The sequence below is a fragment of the Orcinus orca genome, chromosome 8 (genome assembly GCF_937001465.1).
Source record: "Orcinus orca chromosome 8, mOrcOrc1.1, whole genome shotgun sequence".
NCBI lineage: Eukaryota > Metazoa > Chordata > Mammalia > Artiodactyla > Delphinidae > Orcinus > Orcinus orca.
This window is the reverse complement of record NC_064566.1, coordinates 16,419,666-16,447,577: the sequence shown is the minus strand read 5'-3', so window position 1 is coordinate 16,447,577 and position 27,912 is coordinate 16,419,666. Positions and strand designations below refer to the sequence as shown.

The 27,912-nt window shown below is 39.2% G+C and overlaps 1 protein-coding gene across 3 annotated transcripts in view; it reads left to right on the top strand.

Moving 5' to 3' along the window:
- TTC17 (tetratricopeptide repeat domain 17) overlaps nucleotides 1-27,912 on the top strand; it is a 153,621-nt gene that overhangs the window by 112,527 nt on the left and 13,182 nt on the right. For all 3 annotated transcript variants that reach the window (XM_004264025.4, XM_004264024.3, XM_033411026.2), the window contains 2 exons: nucleotides 1,666-1,825; nucleotides 2,745-2,828. In XM_004264025.4, the coding sequence (XP_004264073.1) occupies nucleotides 1,666-1,825; nucleotides 2,745-2,828 (244 nt within the window). The remainder of the gene's footprint in view (nucleotides 1-1,665; nucleotides 1,826-2,744; nucleotides 2,829-27,912) is intronic.

The window sequence follows — 27,912 nt, the reverse complement described above, 5'->3', positions numbered from 1 at the left end:
AGTCACGGCTAACTTACTTAGTTTGAATTAAAGACTGGATCTCTCTCAATCAAAGCACAAAACCTCCCTGACATGGTGTGCTTACAAAGGGAGCCAGAGCAAATCCAGATTTACAAGCACCTCCCGGGACCCAGGCGAGCAAGGTTGCCTCTCTTGTAGCTGCTTTTTCCTGCCTGGATGCTCAGTCTCTTTTGTTGGCCCCTTTTCTACCTTTTAAGTATTGGAGTTCCCCAAGATTTACCACTAAGCCTTCTTATTTTACAATCACTCCTAGTCAGACTGCTCTACTCCCAGAACTTTTGAATATTTTTCAAAACCACCTGCTTTTCTTCATCCCCATTGCGGCCTCCTTAAACCAGAGTACCGTCATCTCCGCTTAGATTCATTCAGTGGCCTCCTAGCTGGTCCTCTTGGTTTATTCATTCTTGCATCTCTTCAGTCCATGCTGTCCACAGTACTCAGCGTTATTCCTCAAATATAAGTCAAATAATTCTTAAAATACTCTAGTAACATAAATATCGCTGTTCACAGTGGCCCACAGAGCCCTTCATGATTTGCTCCCTGCGTGTCTTTCCATCTTCAGCTCTGCCCTCCCCGCTCCCTCCCTTCACATGTAGTATCTCCCTTGCCTGTGTTCTCAGCACCTTCTCCCTTCCTGGTTAATTCATACTTCTCCTTCTGGTCTCCACTTAAACCTCTTCCGCAGGAAGTCCTTCATTAACCACCTCCTTCCTCCATCAGCATGGAGGAAATATATACCCTCCTGTAGTAAACTGACATTGCACTGTGTTTTTATCTTTTACAATTCATCACACCTGTAATAACCGACTATCACAAGACTATGAGCATCATAACTGTGGGAACTGGGTATGTTTTGTTAATTATTATAACCCTGATATCTGACGTGTAATAGGCTGTGAATAAATAATGAATGAATGAATGTTTGCATAATATGTGTTAAACTTTTTAAGTAGCTATAACAAAATTTGGCAGTGCCAATTTGCCACATCAGTATATATGATATATATATGATAGGGTATAACATTTAGCCTGTCTATAGCAGGAAAATGACCCCTTTGGAACCATGAAGGGAAGTACTTATATCTTATACATAGATACAGTGAATAGCTGGATCTGTATGACATTTACTGTCTAAACTTTAGCTAACTTTTTCTGTGGGGACAAGTGTACTTGTGCATAGAGGGAAAGTAAAAGATAAGAACCACCTGTGGGTATTTATCACTATCTGTACCCTGGAAGAAGAAGTCCTAGAAGAAAACCCACCTGGTTTAAAACCTCCCCGGTGAGAAAAAGTGGCCAAGCAGCAGTAAGGAAATCAGACATCACGGTGCATAGAAAGGAGGCAGCTTGAGGAGACTGAGAAAATACTGAGTTCAAGACTCAGATCCCAACACTGCTGCTTTGACCCGGGGTACGATGTCTATTCATACATTCAACAGATGGTCATTACCAGGCACTGGAGTCCTTGTGCCTGTAAAATGAGAGATCAGGCTAAATAACTTCTGAAGTCTCTTCCATTGTGAGATTCTGTGGTTCCAGACACTTCTAAGCATATGTTGAAGTTATGGTCAGCTGATTATTAATACTCTTTCTCCCCACCCACTCAATTTTTCCACGGCTAAGGTGGTCCTCTCCATTTTTCAGCATCACAGAACACATAGACTTTGCCACCCCAATACAGCAGCCAGCCATGGAACCTGTTTGCAATGGCAATCTCCCCACGAGCATGCACACCCTGGACCACTTGCAGGGGGTTTCCAACCGAGCCAGCCTCCATTACACGGGCGAGAGCCAGTTAACAGAGGTGAGTGCTCGGCGTTATTCAGCCTCTCTGTGGTTTTTAGTCCCACAGTCATGATGCAACTGATAGCAGAAAGCACAAGCAGCCAGGCCGTATTTTTTTGCCTGTTTTCAGATGGCTGTCATCTAGGTGGCTTAGGCAAAGCCTGATTTCTTTCAGGCCCTGTGACTGAGCTTATGCTTTTTTTTATGAGCAGGAAATTTTAATTCTGATTTATTCCTTGAGGTGGGTAGCATTCTGCTTGCCATCAGACAGAGACTCTTCGTGAGAAATATTTGGGGCAGATAATCCTCCTATTGACATTCTTAAGAAGGAAGGGAAAGAGGACAGACCCAGCATATACATAGAAGAATAATTGGAAAACATGCCACAGCAGAGGCATGTTAAATAAGTAGAGGATTTGTTAACTAAGTTCTGGTATAGATGTGAGATAGTGTACAATAAGAGCCATTAAGAAAGATGTAGTAGAAATATATGTATTGGCATGAAGAAACTTTTAGAATATATTATGTGAAAATGTAGGTAATCGTTTACAGTGTGATCCCATGGTATACAGTCTGTGAGAGAAATAATATATGTGTATATAGAAAAATATCTGAAAGATACATAAGAGATATCAACAGTGGTTGTGTCTGGGTGACAGGATTACAAGTGCTTTTTATTTTACTTACTCTATATTCTGTAATACTGTAATGAATGTGTTTTACATGTCCATAATTTTTGTTAAGTGAGAGAAGGCTGAGGGGATGGTAAAATGGCCTTCAGTGTATCTTCCACAAAATGCTTTACCAACAGGACCACAGCAGGTACCCCAGAGAAGCAGTCTGCACCTGTGGTACAGTGCCCAACTCAGCGTCAGCAGTGTCACCAGACCTCACCTCATTTTCATTCCTCTAATCTACCATCTTTCTCCCTATACCAGGTATTGCAAAATCTTGGCAAAGACCAATATCCACAACAGTCACTTGAACAAATTGGCACCCGAATTGCCAAAGTTTTGGAAAAGGTAAGTCACTCTGTAGGAAAGCTCTAAACTATTGCCCACTTTCTAACTTTTCCCGATTATTTGCCACTCTGTGGCTCTGACCTGTTCTGTTAGTTACTTAATACTTGGTACCGAAGGGATGACATGAAATGTTTCAATCACTTTTCCATTACTTTTTCCATCAGTTGGTTAGTATTCTTTTTTGCTGCTTTGTTGACCTTCTGTGCTTAAACTTTACATGGTCAGTTTTCTCTTTTATAGTCCAGCGTGGATATATTCAGGTGATGCCACTGTGAACTATGGAATCTAGGTATGGGAAATAAGTCAGGTGTTCCTTTTTTGGTGATAAAGAATATTTGGTATTTTGGATGGTGGGTGGGAATCACATCTTGAAATATCTTTTTTTCTTTGAAATCATGAAAAATATTTGCAAAACTATATTTTCATACAGCCTACAGAAAATATAATTAAGAGTCTCTAAGACTGTTCATCTGCCTCTGTGTGATATTTGTATAAAGAGGAAGTTTTTAAATTTTAATTTAATTATTTTATGGTTAAGAATCTCTCCACTTTATTATTATAATGATATTGAAGAGGTAACATAAAATAGTGATTAAAAGGGTCGACTCCACTTCTAGTAGGTAGGGATAGGATAATCGCATCAGTTTAAAAGAGAGGAAGTGGAAGGCACTCAGCAATCACTATTCCATGAGAATTCTGAAATTCATCTGGCCATATGTCACCGGTTCCCCCAATTCCAGGGTAGGATATATTCCTTTTTAATTAATTAATTAATTTATTTATTTATTGCTGCATTGGGTCTTCGTTGCTGTGAGAGGTTTTCTCTAGTTGCGGCAAGCGGGGGCTACTCTTCATTGCAGTGCGCGGGCTTCTCATTGCGGTGGCTTCTCTTGTTGCAGAGCACGGGCTCTAGGCATGCAGGCTTCAGTAGTTGTGACTCGCGGGCTCTAGAGCGCAGGCTCAGTAGTTATGGCACACGGGCTTAGTAGCTCCGCGGCATGTGGGATCTTCCCAGACCAGGGCTCTAACCTGTGTCCCCTGCATTGGCAGGCAGATTCTTAACCACTGCGCCACCAGGGAAGCCCAAGGATATATTCCTTGAATAGGGCCTGTTTTGGTTCCCTGGGGTTGGTTTCCTAATCTGTTTCTCAGCTTTCAGCTCTTCTCTCTGAGCTGTCTTTCCTTTTCCTTAGGAGTGTCCTGTATTTGTAGCTGAATAGCTTACTCAGCTTGCTGCCTGTCTCTATCCTTGGCACAACTTCTTGGAAAAACTTTGTGGACTTTCAAATTATAAGCCATCCCATCAGACAAAAGCCACACCCACAGATCTCTTCAAGAAGGCCCCTGTCTCCTTTGAACATGAGTCCAGGGCAATACCTTTAAGATTCTTAGACACCTTTGGTCTAACGGAGAGTCTCTGAGGCTTAAATCTAGACTCAGATCTTTCTGAGGTGGTAGTAACAAAGTGTCTTACTGCCGTGCTTTTGATTTGATCTTAATCCTGAGGCCATAGTTTTACTGGTAGCACCTGGATTTGACTTTTTGTCGAAACCTTGTGCTGACTAGAGAAGCTGGCAATTGAGAAAGTTTCATTTTCTAACCCTGCAAGTCCCAGGTTGGAAGCATTTTCTCTAAATTTTGCTTGAAAACTGCATAGTTCCTTGTTTAGGTCTCCTCTCTCTTTTAATACCTAAAAAAATTATAGGTGATTTTTAAAAAACCATTTGTCACTTTTAGCGCTCTTCCTAGAGGTCTTCCTGGCCAGATCCACAGCTTTGTTAGGTATTTTCCTATATTCCAAGATACAGCCACACTATTTGTTTTGCCAATAGATTATAATGCCGCTTCTCCAGGGTCCAGTAGCAGTATCCCCAGTGCTCTTCCAACCTTCATTAATGGTCTCGTTGCTGCTCCTTCGTCAAGTGTCCTCAACCCGTTCCCCAGACTTATGTCACATGCTTTAAGTTTCTGTTGCGGCCACACTCCATTCTTGATGCCAAATACTATTTCCAGTTATCTTTTTGCCTAATAAATCATGCCAGGATTTACTGGCTTAAAACAAAACTATTATTTGCTCAAGATTCTACAACCTGAGCTGGACTATCTTCTGATCTGACTTGGAATCATTCATGCAACTATAGACATGGGGAGACCTAAGTGGGGCTGGTCGCCAAAGAAGGCTGGAGCAATTGGAATAGCTGGGACACAGTTGGATATCGTCTCTCTCCAAGTAGTCTCTCTAGCAGAGAAGCTGGACCTTTTTACATGGTGGCTCAGGGCTCCAAGAGGGTGAAAGCAGAAGCTTAGAGTCCATGCACAGAGGTGGAACAGCACCACTTTCACCCCTTCTATCTGTCAAAGCAAAGTCCCAGGGCAGGGGAAGTATCCTCCGCCTGCTGGCAGTGCAAAGACTATGGCCTATCTTTTATCTACCGCAGTGCCTTTAAAAGGAGCAACAATAAAACTGACAGCTTCTCAGTGGAAATGATGGAAACTAGAAGCCAATGTAATGACATCTTTAAAGTACTAAAGAAGAAAACTGCAAGCCTAAAATTCTATACCAGCAAAAATACTGTTCAAAAATTAAGGTGAAGTAAAGATGTGTTTAAACCAATAAAATTCAGAGACTTAGGCATCAGTAGGCCTGCACTGAAATAAAAATTAAAGGGAGTTCTTCAGAAAAACGATCCCAGATAGAAATATGGACATGCCAGAGGGAAAGAAGAACACTGGAAAGAAAATATAAATGAAGAGTAATTGTACAAAATGATAACTGTACTGCCCTGAGGAGCTTCACCTTTATATATAACTAAAATTCATGGTAACAGTAACATAAATGATGGGAGGGAAATAAATGTAGTTTAAAAGTTCTAAGGTTTAATTGGTATCAGCCAAGTAGTAAAAGAAATAATTTGCATTGGACTGTAATGAGTAAGAATGTATGTTTTAAGCTCTAGGCTAACTACTAAAAATGGTTTTACAATATAATTCAGTGGAAAGAAAATGGAGTAATGTGAAACATTTGATTAATCCAAAGAAAATCGAGAAAGGTAGAGTCACATAAAAATAGAACACAAATAGTAAAATAGTAAATAAAGTATATCAGTAGTTAACTACAAAAAAGATTTATAATTTAAGCATTTTGTATAGAATGGATTTTTTTTAATCCAGCTATATGCTGCTTATAAGAGAAATTCTTCAAATATTAGAATACAGAAGGGTTGAAAGTACAAAGATGGAAAATAATATACCATGCAAACAATAAAAAAGGCAGATATGGCTACACTCTTTTTTAAAAAAAAAACAACTTTGAAGCAAGAAACATTATGAGAGTTAGAAGGGCTAAAATGAAAAAGATTGATGATACAGATGTTCAAGATGATATGGAGAAACCAGAACTCTGATACATTGCTGGTGAGAGTATAAAATGGTACAGTCATTTTGGAAGACAGTCTGGTAGTCTATTAAAAAGTTAAGCATATATGACCCAGTAATTTTACTGCTAGGTATTTATCAAAGAGACATGAAAACTATGTCCACAAAATACTTGTTAAAAAATGTTCACAGTAGGGGCTTCCCTGGTGGCGCAGTGGTTGAGAGTCCGCCTGCCAATGCAGGGGACGCGGGTTCGTGCCCTGATCCGGGAAGATCCCACATGCCGCGGAGCGGCTGGGCCCGTGAGCCATGGCTGCTGAGCCTGCGCGTCCAGAGCCTGTGCTCTGCAATGGGAGAGGCCACAACAGTGAGAGGCCCGTGTACCGAAAAAAAAAAAAAAAAAAAAATGTTCACAGCAGATTTATTCGTAACATCCAAAAATCTGGAAACAGTAAGATGCCCATCAGTAGAAGAAGGGATAAACAGTGTTATATTTATACACTGGATACTATTCTGCAAGAAGGACCCTATATCCATATTGATGAATCTCAAAAATATTATTGCTAATAAAAGTCGTTGGACACAAAAAAAGTGTATAGTGTATGATCTCAACTATATGAAATTCTAGAACAGGCAAAACTAACCTATGGTGATAGAAATCAGAACAGTGATTGCTTTGTGGGGGGAAGCGGTTGACTGGGAAGCAACTTGAAAGGACTTTCTGGAGTGTTGGAAGTTTTCTGTGTCTTTAAGCAATAGTCAAAACGGAATGTTATACCTAAGGTCTGAGCGTTTCTCTGTATTTAAATTATACCTTGATTTTTTTAAAATGAAGTTTAGATAACGGTTTTAGACCACAAGAAACTGAAAGATATATGTTATCAACAGACTTGCATTAAAAATCACTAAAGGGATTTTTTCAGGCAGAAGGAAAACTATTCCAGGTAGAAACTCAGAAATACAAGAAAGAGTGAAGAGCAACAGAAAGAGAAAATATTAGAGTATATGTAAATGAGTATGACAGTACAAAATAATAAGTAGTGTCTTCTGAGGTTACAGGTCATGACAAAAGCAACACAAAAGGCAGAAAGGAATTGCACTGATCACTGTAGATGGTCTCAGGTCCAATTAGACATTTCACACTCATGTAATTGGCCTCACTTAGAGTGGGCTTCACCCAGAAGGATAAGGGGCTAGGACACCACAGCAGCATCAGTCATATACCTCCAGAATGAGCACTCACTTAGGCCAGGGACCATTCTCTGCCCACCCTTCTTTCCTGCCAAGTGACTGTTCACATGCTCGGGAACAAATCAAATGATTAAGTGTGGGAACTACCCTGGCTTAGATGCTCCAAGTTCCATATGAGAACCAGTATCTTTTGTAATAGCCACATGGGCATAGAGTGCTAGAAAGGGACACGGCTAGCTACAAGAACCATGGCACTTAGAGGCTCCAAGCTTCCTACCTGGTGTTTATAGTTTTTTCCCAGTCTTATCAGTCCAGATACAGTTTACCAACCAAGGCCATTTTTACTGTAAGTTGTCTTGCCTAGTGACAGCTAACATTCCCCCTTTATTAGGTCTTCAGGGAAATAGGGCTAGAAGGTAATCCAACATCAGTTTCCATTGTGGGCTCACAGACTGACCTCCATGACCTTGAGTTATTAACTTTAGTACAGTAGTTCTCAGACTTTAGGGTACACCACAGTCACCTGGAGGACTTGTTAAAACAGATTGCTAGGCTTCTATGACAGGACTTACTGATTTAGTTAGTAGGTCTAGGGCCGGGCTTGAGAATTTGCATTTCTAGTAAGTTCACAGCTGATACTGAGTGATGCTGCTGATCTGAGGACCACACTTAGAAAATGGCAGTGATAACAAAGCAGAAGCAGCCCTTCCCATTTACCTTTCAGAAAACAAGGATCTCCATATCCTCTCTGCTCCAACTTTTAAAATGCTCAGTCGTTATCCTTTATTATTTCTTGAAGAGCCCATCTGTAGTTGTCTCTTTAGGGAGTTTTTAGTTTGCATTACCATAATTATCACTAAGTGTCAGCAGATGACATTGGTCAGACTCCATTTCAGGGTTAAATCATTATGCACTACCAGAACCCTCAGAAAGCTGCCCAGGTTGCAGCTGAGGTTACTCGCCACACGTGGTAGCCTCTGCAGAGGTCTCACCTCTGGCCCCAGATGCACACCATGCTGCCACCATTGACCCCGCAGCTGGTTTGTATGCCAGGTTGCCACGTTGTCCTGTTTGACCTTGTGGGCTAGTGCAGAAATAGTTCTCCCATTTTTGTCTCCCCAGGTCTTCAGGTGGTGGCTTGTGGGCACTACTTTGTGCTGGTTAGATCTACAGCCAACCCAACTTGGGTCAGAACCAAGCTGCTCCACCTCCTTTTCTGATCCAGACCTAGTTACAAACATAGAGTCTTAAGCTCATGTGCTTGTCTCCTCCCCGCCCCCTGTCAGGCATCAATGCCTACTTTGGCTCAAATGCATCAACTACACCAAGGCAATATCATTCTTGCCAGTCAGCCCATTTGTAACTAGGTTTCTGGTCAGCTCCATTTCATGGACAGTGGGGCATTTTCTCTCGGCATAAGTTTGTCTCCAGCTTTCATCCATTCCTACAAGGGGAAGCTTTATCCCCTGTCACACAGTGTCAAGCTTCTGCCATCAGACTGGGGGCAAGTTGGCCCCCACTGAGGCTTCAGTCTTATCAGCATCTTCCTCTCCATTCCCTTTGTGTCCTGGTGCCTTGGCCATATTGAACCAAGGATATGAAAGTCTGTTTCATTGCTACTGCTGCTCTGCAGTGCCCACTGTTTGTGGTTTTAAGACCAGCTTGATAGATATTTCATACTTGCACACCTCAGTAGGGCACCTTTCTTGCCTTCACTCAGGAGGATATAGAACAGGACATACAGCAGGCCAGCAGGGAAGCTTTTCATGTATTTCTCCAGGAGTCCCCATAGCTCTCTGGCAGCAGTCTTGGGGACTGTTCTCTGCTCCAACCACCCAATTGATAGCTCAGGGATAAAGGATCAAGACCACATGGATGAGTGTGGGAACCACCCTGGCCTGGAAGTCTCAAGTTCCATGTAAGAACCAGTGCCTCTTTACCAGTCCTATGGGCCTAGAGCCCAAGAGTTCCAACAAGGGACAAGAAACATCACACTGGGGAAAGCTCAGAGCTGTGGCTTCCTACCAGATCATCACAGTCCACTAGCAGTTTACAGTCAGGTCATCTTTACCATAAACAATGTTGCCTAGTAATGTGGGTGACATTCTACCTTTATTATGTTTCCAGGGCAACTTAGCTGAAAAGTTAACATGAGATTAATTTCCCAGGAATACACATAGACAAAGTGTTAGGCTTTAACATTTCAGGAAAGTAATAAAATTAATAATTTATATTTTTTGTCTGTAATAATTCAAAGATGCATGTTATACTTTTAGGCTAACCACTAAAAGAACAGTTAAAGTATAATTAAGGGAAAATGGAATAATAAAAAACATTTGATTAATTCATAAAGGAGGCAAGGAAGACAAAGGATTATAAAACAGGTGGGTGAAATAGAATACAAATGGTAAGATGATAGTGATAAACCCAATATATCAGTAATCATAATAAATATAAAAGGACTAGGTACCCCAATTAGAGTGCTAACATTATCAGACTAGGTTAAAATCTTGAACCCAATTATGTGCTGTTTAAAGTAACACATCTTAATAATATGTTAATAATATAATAAGATACAAAACAGTCGAAATTAAACTGATGGAAAAAAGATACATCATACAAACATTAATCAAAAGAACCTGGTGTAACTATACTAATATCAGACAATGTGGAATTTAAAGCAAGAAGCATTACTACAGATAAAGACAATTCATAATGATAAAGTGGTCAGTCCACCAGGATATTGAAAGTTGTAAATCTATATGAAACCAATGCCATAGTTTCACATTATATAGACAAGCATTAAATATTGACATGTAAAAGGAGAAATAGATGAATCCACAACCAAAATAGACTTTAACATACCTCTTAATAGGTGATAGAACTAAGCAGACAAAAAATTAAGATATAGAAGATCTTACTAATAAACTTGACATAACTGATATTTATATAATGCCACATTCAACTGTGAGGATATTCTTATTTTTAAAATGCATATGGAACATTTACCATATTGATCATAAGCTGAATCATAAATTAAACCTCAATTAAATATTAAACCACTGAAGCAATTTAGAGTTTACTTTCTGACGATGGTGGAATTAACCTAGAAAAAAAATCAGAAAAAAAGGATAGAAAATTCCCAATGATTTTGATGAGATTATACTACACCTCTGAATGACTCAGGGTTCAGTGAAGAAAGCAAAATTAGAAAATATTTTGAAATGAATGACAATAAAGATTTGGCATATCAAAACTTATGGGATGCAACTAAAGCAATGCTTGAGGGAAGTTTATAGCCCTAAATGGATATGTTAGTTTAAAAAAAAAATGACTGAAACGTAGTGATCTGTGCTTCTACCTCAAAAAGCTAAAAAAAAGAACAAAATTACACAGATATTTCCTGCCCATATCATTGGCAAAAATTTAGAAGTTTGATAGGATAGGATACCCTTGGTGAGACCATGGGAAAACTGGCAGTGTCATACACTGCTGGTAGAAATGCAAAATGGAATAATCTCTATGGAGAGAAAATTGACAATATCTAGCAAAATTATACATTCATTTACCCATCCAGCCAGCAATCCTGCTTTTAGGAATCTTTCCTGTAAATACAATGGCAAAAAAAATTACCTGACAAAAATACCTGTGAATAAGGCTGTTGATTATAGCCTGATTTGTAATAGTAAACTAAAACAATCCAAATGCCCAGTAGTAGGGGGTTGACTGAATAAAAAGTCCCATGTGGCTGCTCATTGTGTGTGAACATCCACACAATGGAGACTTCTGAAGCTGTCAAAATGAATGAGGACCATCTCTATAAACTTATATGGAGTAATCTCCAGGATATAGCAAATAAAAAAAAGAACAGTAGAAAAATATTACGTCTTAGGTTACTCTTTATCTCTTTAAAATAGCAACTTGTGGGGAGGGGAATTATATGTAGAGAGAAATAGATATTTTAAAATGAAAGACTAAATTTGAAAAAAAAATTTAAATGGTGTCCCATCGAAGGAAGACAGAAATAGGATAGAAAAGGCACGGAATGAAGCTAGATTTCCTTGAATCTACATTGGTTTTTTGTTGTTGTTGTTTGACTTTGGAACCAAATAAATATTTTGCATAATTACAAAGAATTTTTAAATAAGAGAATTCCGAATTAAAAGTAAAATTAAATGAGCCTAACTTTGCATTCCATTGGTAGTATAACCACATCAAGAGGAAGAATTCCAAGTGACTTTAAAACACAGTTATTTGGCTGTACATCCCTAATGGAATTTACCCTAAGAACAAAAGAAAACCTTATACTGTTTTCAGTAATACTATTGTATTAATAATATTGATGTTATTCTTTTGAGATTGTAGGTGTATGTATTGCAAAATAAATGAGTAATTTTGTTGGTGATGTTGAAAACTGGAATTTTGAGTATAGGTGAAAGGACATAGAGATGTGAGAATGATGATAAGTAAACATCTCTAGTCTTGAATTGGAAGTATTAGTAAGAATTCTTGAACTATTTTATTGATATATTTACACATCTCCTAGCTTTATTTTACTGAAAAGACTAGAATCTATGACTAGCCCACTATTAGTAGGCACCCTTAGTACCCAGATTGTGATCTTTAGATACTGTTTTCCACTTTAAAACAAAGTCTGTAATAAAAGACAAAGAAGGGCATTATATAATGATAAAAGGATCAACACAAGAAGAGGATATAGCATTAATAAACATATATGCACCTAATACAGGAGCACTTAAATATATAAAGCAAATATTAAAAGACCTAAAGGTTGACAGTAATACAATAATAATAGGGGACTTTAATACCCCAGTTACATCAGTGGACAAATCATCCAGACAGAAAATCAATGAGGAAACAGTGGTCTTAAATGACATGTTAGACCACTTGGCCTTAATAGATGTCTACAGGACGTTCCATCCAAAACCAGCAGAATACACATTCTTTTCAGACAGATCACATGCTAGGCCACAAAACAACTCCCAATAAATTTAAGAGGACAGAAATTACATCAAGCATCTTTTCCGACCACAACAGTATGAAACTAGAGATCAGTTACAAAAGAAAAATGGGAAGAACACAAACACGTGGAGACTAAACAACATGATGCTTAAAAACCAATGCATCAATGAAAAAGTCAAAGATGAAATCAGAAAATACCTTGAGACAAATGAAAACAAAAAACTTTCTAAAATCTATAGGGCACAGCAAAAACAGTTCTGAGAGGGAAGTTGGTAGCAATTCAGGCATACCTCAAGTAACAAGAAAAATCTCAAATAACCTAACCTACCCCCTAAAGGAATTAGAAAAAGAAAAATAAAGCTTAAAATTAGAAGAAGTTAGGAAATAGTAAAGATATGAAAGGAAGTAAAATAGAGACCAAACAAGACAAAACAAAACAGTAGAAAAGATCAGTGAAACCAAGAGCTGGTTTTTTAAAAAGATAAACAGAATTGATAAGACTTTAGTCAGGCTCATTGAGAATGAAAGAGAGAGGACCCAAATAAAATAAGAAATGAAAGAGGAAAGGGACCTCTCTGGTGGTCCAGTGGCTAAGACTTCACACTCCCAGTGTAGGGGGCCTGGATGCGATCCCTGGTCGGGGAACTAGATCCCATATGCCGTGACTAAGAGTTTGCATGCTGCAACTAAAGATTCTGCATGCTGTAAATAAAGATCCCGCATGCCACAACTAAAGACCTGGCACAGCCAAATAAATAAATAAATATTTTTTAAAAAAAGAAATGAAAGAGGAGAAATTAAAACATATCACAGAAATACAGTCATAAGAGAATACTATGAACAGTTATATGCCAACAAATTGGACAAACTACAAGAAATGGATAAATTTCCAGAAACATACAATCTTCTAAGACTGAATCAGGAAGAAATAGATAATCTGAACAGACCAGATACTTTTATTAAAATTAAATCAATAATAAAAAAACGCCCAACAAACAGAAGTCCAGGACCAGATGGCTTCATGGGGGAATTCCACCAAACATATGAAGAAAAGTTAATACTTACCCCTCTCAAACTATGACAAAAACTTGAAGAGAAGGCAGTACTCCCAAATTCATTCTGTGGGACCATCATTATCCTGATACCCAAATCAGACAAAGATACTACAAAGAAAAAGAAAATTACAGGCTAGTATCTGTGATGAATACAAATGCAAAGAACCTCAATGAAATATTAGCAAGTCCAGAAACTAACACACCATTGTAAAGCAATTATACTCCAATAAATATGTTAATTTGAAAAAAAAAGATGTGGCACAGCCTAAATAAATATTTAAAATATATATATATATATATATATTAGCAAGTCAGATTCAACAATATACAAAAAGGTCATACACTGTGATCAAGTGAGATTTATTCCAGAGATGTAAGAATCGTTCAGTATCTGCAAATCAATCAATGTGATACACCACATTAACAAAACAAAGGATAAAAATCACACAATCATCTCAATAGATGCAGAAAATGCATTTAACAAAATTCAGCACCCATTCTTGATAAATATTCTCAACAAAGTTGGTATAGAGGGAACAGATCTCAACATAATAAAGGCCATTTATGACAAACCCAGCTAACATCATACTCAGTGGTGAAAAACTGAAAGTTTTTCATTTAAAATTGGAATAAGACAAGGATGTCCACTCTCACCATTTCTATTTAACATAGTATTAGGAGACCTGGCCATAGCAATCAGACAAGAAACAGAAAAGGCATCCAAATTGGAAAGGATGAAGTAAAATGGTCACTGTCTGCAGATGACATGATACTACATATAGAAAACCCTGAAGTCTCCACCAAAAAACTATTAGAACTAACGAATGAATTCAGTAAAGTTGCAGGATACAAGATTAATATACAGAAATCTGTTGCTTTTCTATACACTAGTAACTATCAGAAAGAGGAAGCAAGGAAACAGTTGCATCAAAAATAATAAAATACTTAATAATTTTAACCAAGGAAATGAAAGACCTATACTCTGAAAACTGTAAGATGCTGATGAACAAAATTGAAGATGATACAAATAAATGGAAAGATATCCCATGTTCATGGTTTGGAAGAATTAATATTGTTAAAATGTCTATACTACTTAAAGCAATCTAGAGATTAAGTTTAACCCTTATCAAAATATCCATGACATTTTTCACAGAACTAGAACAAATAGTTCTAAATTTTGTATGGAACCACAAAAGACCCCAAATTGCCAAAGCAATCTTGAGAAAAAAGAGCAAAGCTGGAGGTATCATGTTCCCTGACTTCAGACTATACTACAAAGCTATAGTCATCAAAACAGTATGGTAGTGGCACAAAAACAGACACATAGATCAATGGAATAGAATAGAGAGCCTGGGAATAAACCCATACACATATTGTCAATTTATGACAAAGGAGGCAGATATATACAATGGGGAAAAGACAGTCTCTTCAGTAAGTGGTGTTGGGAAAACTGGACAGCTACATGAAAAGAATGAAATTAGAACATATTATCACGTCATATATAAAAATAACTCAATGGATTAAAGATCTAAATGGAAAATTGGAAACCATAAAACTCCTAGAAGAAAACACAGGCAGTATATTCTGTGACATAATTCTTAGCAATATATTTTTGGATCTGTCTTCTCAGGCAAGGAAAACAAAAGCAAAACTAAACAAATGAGGCCTAAATAAACTTTAAAACTTTTGCACAACAAAGGAAACCATCAACAAAACAAAAAGGCAACCTACTGAATGGGAAAATGTATTTGCAAATGATATGTCTGATAAGGGGTTAATATCCAAAATTTATAAAAAGCTCATTCAACTCAATATTAGAAAAACAAATAACCTTATTTAAAAATGGGCAGAAGATCTGAATAGGCGTTTTTCCAAAGAAGACATACAAATGGCCAACAGGCATATGTAAAGATGCTCAACATCATTAATCATCAGGGAAATGCAAATCAGAACCACAATGAGCTATCACCTCACACCTGGCTATCTGCAAAAAGTTAACAAATAAGTGTTGGCAAGGATGTGGAGAAAGGGGAAACCCTAGTTCACTGTTGGTGGGAATGTAAATTGGCACAGCTGTCATGGGAAACATTATAGAGGTTCCTCAAAAAATTAGAAATAGAACTACCATATGATCCAGCAGTTCTACTCGTGGGTATATATCCAAAGAAAATGGAAACACTAATTCAAGATATGGAAGCAACCTAAGTGTCTATCAACAGATGAATGGTTAAAGAAGACACACACACACACACACACACACACACACACACACACGATGGAATATTACTCAGTCATAAAAAAGAATGAAATTTTGCCATTTGCAACAACATGGATGGACTTGGAGGGTATTATACTTAGTGTCATAAATCAGAGAAAGACAAATACTGCATGTTTTCACTTATATGTGGAATCTAAAAAAATAAGTGAATGAATATAACAAAACAGAAGCAGTTGCATAGATACAAAGAACCAACTAGTGGTTACCAGGGAGGTGAGGGGTGGGCAGAGGGGCAGCACGAGGAAGGGGATTAAGAGGTGCAGACTACTAGGTATAAAATAAATAAGATACGACATTTTAATGTACAGCACAAGGAATATAGCCAATATTTTATAATATTGGATTGGCCAAAAAGTTCCTTCGTTTTTTAAGTAAAAATAAAAGACACATTTTTCATTTTCACCAAGAACTTTATTGAACAACATATTCACCCTTTTGTTCCACTACCTTCTGCCATTTTTCAGGCAACTTCATAATTCTGTCTTCCCAAAACTTTTTATCTTTTTGAGCAAAGAACTGTTCCAGGTGCCTTTTACAGTCTTCCAGGGAATTGAAATTTTTTCCACTAAGAGAATTTTGTAAAGACCAAAATAAATGGGAGTCCGAATGTGCAATGTCTGGTGAATACAGTGGATGAATCAGAACTTCCCAGCCAAGCTGTAACAGTTTTTGCCTGGTCATCAAGGAAACGTATGGTCTTGCGGTATCCTGATGGGAGATTATGCATTTTCTGTTGACTAATTTTGGTCGCTTTTCATCAGGTGCTGCTTTCAGTTGGTCTGATTGGGAGCAGTACTTGTTGGAATTAATCGTATGGTTTTTCGGAAGGAACTCATAATAAAGGACTCCCTTCCAATCCCACCATATACACAACATCACCTTCTTTGGATGAAGACCGGCCTTTGGTGTGGTTGGTGGTGGTACATTTCATTTGCTCCACGATCTCTTCCATTCCACATTATTGTACAGTATCCACTTTTCATCGCCCATCACAATTTGTTTTAAAAACAGAATGTTTTTGTTACGTTTAAGTAGAGAATTGCATGGTCAAGAAGGTTTTTTGCGCTAAACTTACGTGGAACCCAAACATCAAAGCGATTAAATAACCAAGCTGGTGCAAATGATTTTCAGCACTTGATTTGGATATTTTGAGTATGTCGGCTATCTCCTGTATGATAACTTTGATTTTTCTCAATTAATGTCTCAATTTGATTGCTATAACTTCAACTGGTCTATACAACAGTGGAGCATCGTCCAGCGAGAAATCTCCAGCACAAAACTTCGCAAACCACTTTTGACACGTTCAATCAGTCACAGCACCTTCTCCATACACTGCACAAATCTTTTTTTGCATTTCAGTTGCATTTTTACCTTTCTGGAAATAATAAAGCATAATTGGGACTTTCCTGGTGGTGCAGTGGTTAAGAATCCACCTGCCAATGCAGGGGACACGGGTTCGAACCCTGGTCTGGGAGGATCCCACATGCCGTGGTGCAACTAAGCCTTTGCGCCACAACTACTGAGCCTGTGCTCTAGAGCCTGCGAGCCACCACTACGGAGCCCGCGTGCCACAACTACTGAAGCCCATGCACACTAGGGCCCATGCCCCACAACAAGAGAAGCCACCGCAATGAGAAGCCCACGCATCGCAAGGAAGAGTAGCCCCCGCTTGCCACAACTAGAGAAAAGCCCACACGCAGCAACAAAGACCCAACGCAGCCAAAAATAAATAAGTAAATAAATAAATTTTTTAAAAAGCATAATAGGCCAAAAATGTTGCTTTTTTCTTCCATCTTCAGTATTAAAATGGCTACACAAAAATTCACCAATTTTGATAAGTTTTTTTAAAAATGCACGCTGATATGACAGCTGTCACAATACAATCTAACAAAATTGTTTCGAATGAGGTTAAAGGCAACTAAGTGCTGCTAAAGCCATCTTACGGAAAAAACTGAACAAACATTTTGGCCAACTGAATAACTATATTTCTTTTTATGTTTGTTTATTTATTTATTTATGGCTGTGTTGGGTCTTCGTTGCTGTGCGGGCTTTCTCTAGTTGCGGCAAGTGAGAGCTGCTCTTCATTGCGGTGCGCAGGCTTCTCACTGTGGTGGCTTCTCGTTACGGAGCACAGGCTCTAGGCACGCAGGCTTCAATAGTTGTGGCACGCGAACTCAGTAGTTGTGGCTCGTGGGCTCTGGAGCTCAGCCTCAGTTGTGGCGCATGGGCTTAGTTGCTCTGTGGCATGTGGGATCTTCCTGGACCAGGGCTCAAACCCATGTCCCCTGCATTGGCAGGTGAATTCTTAACGACTGCGCCACCAGGGAAGTCCCCCAATAACTTTAAATAGAGTGTGATGTGTAAAAACATCTAATCACTATGTTGTATATCTGAAACTAATATAACATTGTAAATCAACTGTACTTCAATTTTTTTTTCTTTTTCTGGGAAATAATGCTTTAATTTTATGTCTTAACTGATTTTTACTACATTGCAGCAAGTTGAACCATGAGGAAACCCATGGAATATGACCATAACAGCTCTATTAAAAGCTGTCAGTTTTTTTCTGTAGTGTTTTTTATTCACATCTTTATTGGAGTATAAATGCTTTACAAAGTTGTGTTAGTTTCTGCTGTACAACAGAGTGAATCAGCTATACATATACATATATCCCTATATCGCCTCCCTCCCACCCTCCCTATCCCATCCCTCTAGCTCATCACAAAGCACCGAACTGATCTCCCTGTGCTCTGCAGCAGCTTCCCACTAGCCATCCATTTTACATTTGGTAGTGTATATATGTCAGTGCTACTCTCTCATTTCATCCCAGCTTCCCCTTCCCCACCATGCCCTCAAGTCCATTCTCTACGTCTGCGTCTTTATTCCTGCCCTGCCACTAGGTTCATCAGTACCACTTTTTAAAATCTATATGTATGCGTTAGCATACAGTATTTGTTTTTCTCTAACTTACTTCACTCTGTATGACAGATTCTAGGTCCATCCACCTCACTACACATAACTCAATTTCGTTCCTTTCTATGGCTGAGTAATATTCCATTGTATATATGTGCCACATCTTCTTTATCCATTCATCTGTTGATGGACATTTAGGTTGCTTCCATGTCCTGGCTATTGTAAACGGTGCTGCAGTGAACATTGTGGTACATGACTCCTTTTGAATTACGGTTTTCTCAGGGTATATGCCCAGTAGTGGGATTGCTGGGTCGTATGATAGTTCTATTTTTAGTTTTTTAAGGAACCTCCATACTGTTCTCCATAGTGGCTGTATCAATTGACATTCCCACCAACAGTGCAAGAGGGTTCTCTTTTCTCCACACCCTCTCCAGCATTATTGTTTGTAGATTTTTTGATGATGACCACTCTGACTGGTGTGAGATGATGCCTCATTGTAGTTTTGATTTGCATTTCTCTAATGATTAGTGATGTTGAGCATCTTTTCATGTATTTGTTGGCCATCTGTATATCTTCTTTGGAGAAATGTCTATTTAGGTCTTGCGCCCCTTTTTGGATTGGGTTGTTTGTTTTTGTGGTATTGAATTGCATGAGCTGCTTGTATATTTTGGAGATTAATCCTTTGTCATTTGCTTTGTTTGCAAATATTTTCTCCCATTCTGAGGGTTGTCTTTTCATCTTATTTATGGGTTCCTTTGCTGTGCAAAAGCTTTTAAGTTTCATTAAGTCCCATTTGTTTATTTTTGTTTTTTATTTCCCTTACTCTAGGAGGTGGGTCAAAAAGGATCTTGCTGTAATGTATGTCATAGAGTGTTCTGCCTGTGTTTTCCTCTAAGAGTTTTATGGTGTCTGACCTTACATTTAGATCTTTAATCCATTTACTTCATTTTTGTATATGGTGGTAGGGTGTGTTCTAATTTCATTCTTTTACATGTAGCTCTCCAGTTTTCCCAGCACCACTTATTGAAGAGACTATCTTTTCTCTGTTGTATATTTTTGCCTCTTTTGTTAAAGATAAGGTGACCATATGTGTGTGGGTTTATCTCTGGGCTTTCTATCCTGTTCCATTGATCTATATTTCTATTTTTGTGCCGGTGCCATACTGCCTTGATAACTGTAGCTTTGTAGTATAGTCTGAAATCAGGGAGCATGATTCCTCCAGCTCTGTTTTCATTTCCTAAGATTGGCTATTTGGGGTCTTTTCTGTCTCCATACAAATTGTAAAATTTCTTGTTCTAGTTCTGTGAAAAATGCCATTGGTAATTAGATAGGGATTGCATTGAACCTGTAGATTGCTTTGGGTAGTATAGTCATTTACACAATATTGATTCTTCTAATCCAGGAGCATGGTATATCTCTCCATCTGTTTATGTTATCTTTGATTTATTTCATCAGTGTTTTATAGTTTTCTGAGTACAGGTCTTTTGCCTCTTTAGGTAGGTTTATTCCTAGGTATTTTATTCTTTTTGTTGCAATGGTAAATGGGATTGTTTCCTTAATTTCTCTTTCTGATCTTTCGTTGTTAGTGTATAGGAATGCAAGAGATTTCAGTGCATTAATTTTGTATCCTGCAACCTTACCAAATTCGTTGATTAGTTCCAGTAGTTTTCTGGTGGCATCTTTAGGATTCTCTATGTGTAGTATCATGTCATCTGCAAACAGTGACACTTTTACTTCTTCTTTCCCAATTTGTATTCCTTTTATTTCTTTTTCTTCTCTGATTGATGTGGCTAGGACTTCCAATACTCTGTTGAGTAATAGTGACGAGAGTGGACATCCTTATCTTGTTCCTGATCAAGGAACATGAGGAAATGCAAGGAAATGCATTCAGTTTTTCACCATTGAGAGTGGTGTTTGCTGTGGGTTGGTCATATATGGCTTTTATTATGTTGAGGTAGTTTCCCTCGGTGCCCACTTTCTGGAGGGTTTTTATCATAAATGGGTGTTGAATTTTGTCAAAAGCTTTTTCCTCATCTATTGAGATGATCATATGTTTTTTATTTTTCAGTTTGTTAATATGGTGTGTCACATTGATTGTTTTATGTATATTGAAAAATCCCAGCATCCCTGGGATAAATCCCACTTGATCATGGTGTATGATCCTTTTAATGCATTGTTAGATTCTGTTTGCTAGAATTTTGTTGAGGATTTTTGCATCTATGTTCATTAGTGATATTGGTCTATAATTTTCTTTTTTTGTGATATCTTTGTCCGGTTTAGTGTCAGGGTGATGGTGGCCTCGTAGAACAAGTTTGGGTGTGTTCCTCCCTCTCCAATTTTGGAGGAGTTTAAGAAGGATAGATGTTAACTCTTCTCTAAATGTTTGATAGAATTTGCCTGTGAAGCCATCTGGTCCTGGACTTTTAGTTTTTGGAAGATTTTTAACATCTTTTTTTTAACATCTTTCTTTGTTTCTATTTCATTTATTTCTGCTCTGATCTTTATGATTTCTTTCCTTCTACTAACTTTGGGTTTTCTTTCTTCTTCTTTTTCTAGTTTAAGTGTAAGGTTAGATTGTTTATTTGAGATTTGTCTTGTTTCTTGAGGTAGGATTGTATTGCTATAAACTTCCCTCTTAGAACTGATTTGCTGCATCCCACAGGTTTTGGATCCAGGTATTTTTGTTGTCATTTGTTTCTAGGTATTTTTTTGTTTCCTCTTTGATTTCTTCAGTGATCTCTTGGTTATTTAGCAGTGCACTGTTTAGCCTCCATGTGTTTGTGTTTTTACTGTTTTTTCCTGTAACTGATTTCTAATCTCATAGCATTGTGGTCAGAAGATGCTTGATACGATTTCAGTTTTCTTAAATTTTCCAAGGCTTGATTTGTTTTTTTATATACATTTATTATTTTATTTATATTTATTTTTGGCTGCGTTGGGTCTTTGTTGCTGTGCGTGGGCTTTCTCTAGTTGCAGCGAGCAGGGGCTACTCTTTGTTGCGGTGCGCGGGCTTCTCACTGCAGTGGCTTCTGTTGTTGCAGAGCATGGGTCTCTAGGCACGTGGGCTTCAGTAATTGTGGCATGCAGGCTCAGTAGTTGTGACTCTCAGGCTCAAGAGCACAGGCTCAGTAGTTGTGGTGCACGTGCTTAGTTGCTCTGCAGCATGTGGGATCTTCCTGGACCAGGGCTGGAACCCGTGTCCCCTGCATTGGCAGGCAGATTCTTAACCACTGTGCCACCAGGGAAGTCCTCCAAGGCTTGATTTGTGACCCAAGATGTGATCTATTCTGGAGAATGTTCCATGTGCACTTGAGAAGAAAGTGTATTCTTCTGCTTTGGGGTGGAATGTCCTAAAAATATCAATTAAGTTGATTTGGTCTATTGTGTCATTTAAAGCTTATGTTTGCTTATTTATTTTCTCTCTGGATTATCTATTGGTGTAAGTGGGCTGTTAAAGTCCCCCACTATTATTGTGTTACTGTTGATTTCTCCTTTCATAGCTGTTAGCATTTGTCTTATGTATTGAGGTGCTCCTATGTTGGGTGCATAAATATTTATGATAGTTATGTTTTCTTCTTGGATTGATCCCTTGATCATTATGTAGTGTCCTTCCTTTTCTTTTGTAACTGTCTTTATTTTAAAGTCTATTTTATCTAATATGAGAATTGCTACTCCAGCTTTCTTGTGATTTCCATTTGTACGGAATATTTATTTCCATCCCCTCACTTTCAGTCTGTATATGTCCCTAGTTCTGAAGTGGGTTTCTTACAGACAGCATATATATGGGTCTTGTTTTTGTATCCATTCAGCCAGTCTTTGTCTTTTGGTTGGAGCATTTAATCTATTTACCTTCAAGGTGATTATTGATATGTATGTTCCTATTATCATTTTCTTAATTGAGTTTGTTTTTATGGGTCTTTTTCTCCTCTTGTGTTTCCCACTTAGAGAAGTTCCTTTTGCATTTGTTGTAAAGCTGGTCTGGTGGTGTTGAATTCTTGTAGCTTTTGCTTGTCTGTAAAGCTTTTGATTTCTCCATCGAATCTGAATGATATCCTTGTAGGGTAGAGTAATCTTGATTGTAGCTTTTTCCCTTTCATCATTTTAAATTTGTCCTGCCACTCAACAACAAGGTAAAGCAGAACCCCAAGAGGAAAACAGAAAAGTCTTGTCTGTGGTGGCGAGAGTTTAGGTGGAGGTGGAACTTACGCAGGGGCCGGTTTAGGGTGGGGCGAGACCTATGCAGGGGGGTGGGGGTGCAGGTGATGTTTGAGCATGGGACAGGGCCTGGTTCAGGACCCGCACCTGGTTCAGGACCCTCACAGGCAGAAAAGGCCTTGGGGGGCAGGCCCTAAGTGTGTGGGGGGGGGGGAGTCGACATTCAAGTGTGGGGCGGAGCCTCTGCTTAGGACCTGCCCAGAAGCAGAGAGGCAGCACGTCCAAAGGGGTGCCTCTGGAGTATGGAGTTCCAGAGTTTGGAGGTAAGTCCCTGGGTGAGGGTATATGGGTGGGGTTTTCGCCCAGCACGGTTGGAGGTGGTCTCCCACTACAGAGGTAGGGCCCTGGGTGTAGGGGTGGGGCTTGGGCTCTGCGTGGCAGGAGGGAGACTCCAAGGGCAGAGGATTAGGCCCCAGAGCCCAGTAGGCTCTCTGGTGCTTAAGTGGACAGGGAAAGTGCTGGCTGGTTCCTCTCCATTCCTCTGTGCCCTGCCCCCCGCCCTCTCCCCCAGGGTCTCCCCCATCCCCACTGGACCCCTAACCGTGGGTGGGTCCCGCTGGGTGTAGGAAGTCCTCCCCTACCCCAGCCGCCCCTCAGGGAGGCCGGACCCATAGATCCAGCCTTTACTTTTGCTCCCCCTTCCCTCCCTCCCACTCCCTCAGGACCCGCATGGCTGGAGGGGGCCTCGGTGGGCAGAGGATCAGGCCCGGATCTCAGCAGGCTCCCGGGCGCCCACGTGGGCAGGGGAAACCTGGCCACTCTCCCTTCTGGTTCTCTGTCCTCCCAGTTGTCCCCCAGTTTCCCCCTTCGGGTGTAGGATCACTTCCCCTCCCCCAGCCACCCCTCAGGGGCGCCAGTCCTGTCCCGCCTCCAGTTCTTCTCCCCCCTCCCTCCCCCACACCCCACTTTCTACCCGGTCGCTGGGGGTTCCTCCCGTCCCTTTAGGTGTCCATGGTCCCCCACCAGTGCCTGGTAGGTGCCCTAGTTGTGCGGAGACACAAATTCCTCATCCTCCTAGTCCGCCGTCTTGACTCTGCCTCCTTTCCAGGCTTTAGGCTTGATTTATTTATTTAATTCGACTGTCCTTCCTTGACTCTTTTCCCATATGGAATGGATCTTGATCTCATATATCCTTGCCAAAACCTTTGTGCAGTTTACCACAGAGTAAAGGGTTGAAAGGTTGACCTCTATACTACAGTTTTTAAAAATGACCTTCTAGATCCTTCTAGGAAAGACGAAGATGATAATAAACATGTATCCTTCCTTTCTAAATGAACAGTACTTTAGGATAAATAAATAATTGATGAGAAAAGTCTCTTTACAGGAGTATTCCAACTAATAAACTAGGAATGATCATTGCAGCCCCTAATTAAGTTATGGCAGTGATTACCACTGGCTGCTACCATCACAAATAGAGCGACAGTATGTGTGTACTCTTGGAAGTTCTCACTACCACCTATGAAATAGTTTTGCCCCCACTCCTCCCCAAAAAAGTCAATCCTGAATCCAGTCAAGCCCCTAACTACCAACTTACGGGAAATACAGGGGACAGAGGAACATGTCAGATGGTTCCATGAGGATGCAGTAAGCAGAGTCCAGTCAGTGTGAAACTACAGGGTAAATACCCTGTATTTCTAGTACAGAAATAAACTTTAAAAATTAGGTGGTGGACTCTAGAGATCAAAAGAGACTTAAGGAATACATTAGCCATTTGCAGTGTATGAACTTTAGTTAGATTATGATGAAAACTGTAAAAGGAAAGCAAAGTTTTATAAGACAGTTGGGGGAAATAGGCACACCAGATGAATACTTGATGGTATTAAAGAATAATTTTCAATATTTTAGGCCAAAGTTTTTCAAGTTTATTTTTTAAACATGAGGTTGTATCTTTTAGAGGTAACACTGAAAAACTTACTTGTGAAATTATATAGAGTCTGGGATTTGCTTCAGATTAGCATGGATGAGGGTTTAGATGAAATAGGATTGGCCATGAGTTGTTGATAAATGTTGAATCTAGGTGATGAGCACATGGAGTTCATTATACTGTTCCCTTTAGTTGTATATGTATTTGAAATTTTTCATTATAAAATACCTCAGAGATGTAATCACAAAAGTGAGCAAAGAAATGACATAGAAAATGAGTAGGTAAATATTTTTTTTTTGGTAAATATTTTTAATTGATATGTCTTAAACTAAAAATATATTTCTTTAAGTAATTAAGTCAGATACCCCGTGGATGAGTTAGATAGATTCAGACACAGTTAAATAATTAGTGAATTGCAAGCTTTGTGTAAAAAATTACCTGGAGTATTATAGAGACAAGGAGGTAAAGGAATCAACAGATTCAGGAAGTACCATGTATCCCAAGCTGGGTAAATAAAAAGAAATCCACGCCAAGATACATTATAACAAAGACAAAGATATCTTAAAAGCATCTGTTTCAGTCAGGGTACTGTCAGGAAAACAGAAACAACACTAGGTGTTTCAGAAGAGCACACTGAATTTAGAGAACCGAGTACAGGCGTACCTAGTTTTATTGTGCTTCGCTTTATTGCGCTTGGCAGATGCTGCATTTTTTGCAAATTGAAGGTTTGCAGCAGCCCTGTCTTGAGCACGTCTGTTTGCGCCATTTTTCCAGTAGTATTTGCTCACTTCGTCTCTTTGTGTCACATTTTGGTAATTCTCACAATATTTCGAACTTTTTCATTATTATCATTTGTGTTACGGTGATTCTGTAGCCAGTGATCTTTGACGTTACTACTGCCACTCACTGAAGACTCAGGTGATTGTTAGCATTTTTTAGCAAGAAAGTATTTTTAATTAAGATATGTACATTGTGTTTTAGACATAATGCTATTGCACACTTGACAGACTACAGTATAGTGTAAACATAACTTTTATATGCACTGGGAAACCAAAAAGTTGGTGTGACTCGCTTTATTGCAATATTCCCTTTATTGTGGTAGTCTGTAACTGAACCCGCAGTATCTCTGAGGCATGACAGTACCTTGTGGTGGAGGGCTGAAAAAGAAAAAAGGAAACAGGTAAACCAGAGATATTAATTGTAGGGAATGAGAAGGTAAGCATTTGAGATTTTCAAAATCTAGAGTCCACAGGAGAGAGCTCTGAGCGAGCTAGACTTCCTGCTTCTGAGGAGGGAGCATGGGCTGGCTGCTGGGTCTGGGAGTGCTGGAAGAAGCTGGAGACCAGAGTGCTGCCCACAAAGTGCTGTTGCCACAATGACAGTGACAGGAGCAGCATGCAAACGGGCAGAAAAAGTCCCTTTCCCTCTTACCTTCCAATCCCCTAGCACATATGTTTGCAGAACCTAACAAGAAGCCAGCTAGGAAAGGAGAAATGTGGTTTGCAGAGTTCCAGCCACAGTATCACAAAGCAGATTATAGAATTTTGAATTTGCATCTGAGAGAAAATAGCTTAAGAAATATGACAGCAGCCTTTCATTCATTTATTCATTCATTCAACAAATAGGTAGCAAAGTATTGTGCCAAATACTTTTCAGGTGCTTGGCATCAATCAGTGAAGAAAACTTTAGACCTAGATCTCTGCCCTCATGGGGCCAGAAAGGACAGATCACCTATAGAGAAGAGATGACTTAAATGACAGCCTGTTTTTCATAGCAGCTATCTAAGCCAGATGACAGTTTTGGAAGTATACTGGGCCCGCTAGAATTCTGCACCCTACAAGGAGGGAAGAATAAAGGCACTTAAAGAACTGGAAAAAGTTTACCAAGAGCCCCATCCTGAAGGAACTGTTCTATATGATAGCTAGAGAAGGACTGTCTGAGACAAAGGAAGATTCACTAAGCAAATAAAATTATACAGGTATACAAACCCAAACACTGTCTGTAGAAAACAATTTGTGGGTTTTTAAAATTTATTTATTGTTAATGTTTTATTTTTTTAACATCTTTATTGGAGTATAATTGCTTTACAATGGTGTGTTAGTTTCTGCTTTATAACAAAGTGTATCAGCTATACATATACATATATTCCCATATCTCCCCCCTCTTGTGTCTCCCTCCCACCCTCCCTATCCCACCCCCCTAGGTGGTCACAAAGCACCGAGCTGATCTCCCTGTGCTATGTGGCTGCTTCCCACTAGCTATCTATTTTACATTTGGTAGTGTATATATGTCCATGCCACTTTCTCACTTTGTCCCAGCTTACACTTCCCCCTCCCCGTGTCCTCCAGTCCATTCTATACGTCTGTGCCTTTATTCCTGTCCTGTCCCTAGGTTCTTCAGAACCTTTTTTTTTTTAGATTCCATATATATGTGTTAGCATATGGTATTTGTTTTTCTCTTTCTGACTTACTTCACTCTGTATGACAGACTCTAGGTCCATCCACCTCACTACAAATAACTCAATTTCGTTTCCTTTTATGCCTGAGTTATATTCCATTGTATATATGTGCCACATCTTCTTTATCCATTCATCTGTCGATGGACACTTAGGTTGCTTCCATGTCCTGGCTTTCGTAAATAGAGCTGCAATGAACATTGTGGTACATGACTCTTCTTGAATTATGGTTTTCTCAGGGTATATGCCCAGTAGTGGGATTGCTGGGTCGTATGGTAGTTCTATTTTTAGTTCTTAAGGAACCGCCATACTGTTCTCCATAGTGGCTGTATCAATTTACATTCCAACCAACAGTGCAAGAGGGTTCTCTTTTTTCCACACCCTCTTCAGCATTATTGTTTGTAGGTTTTTTGATGATGGCCATTCTGACTGGTGTGAGATGATACCTCATTGTAGTTTTGATTTGCATTTCTCTAATGATTAGTGACGTTGAGCATCCTTTCATTTGCTTGTTGTCAATCTGTATATCTTCTTTGGAGAAATGTCTATTTAGGTCTTCTGCCCACTTTTGGATTGGGTTGTTTTTCTGTTTGATATTGAGCTGCATGAGCTGCTTGTAAATTTTGGAGATTAATCCTTTGTTACTTCATTTGCAAATACTTTCTCCCATTCTGAGGGTTGTCTTTTTGTCTTATGGTTTCCTTTTCTGTGCAAAAGCTTTTAAGCTTCATTAGGTCCCATTTGTTTATTTTTGT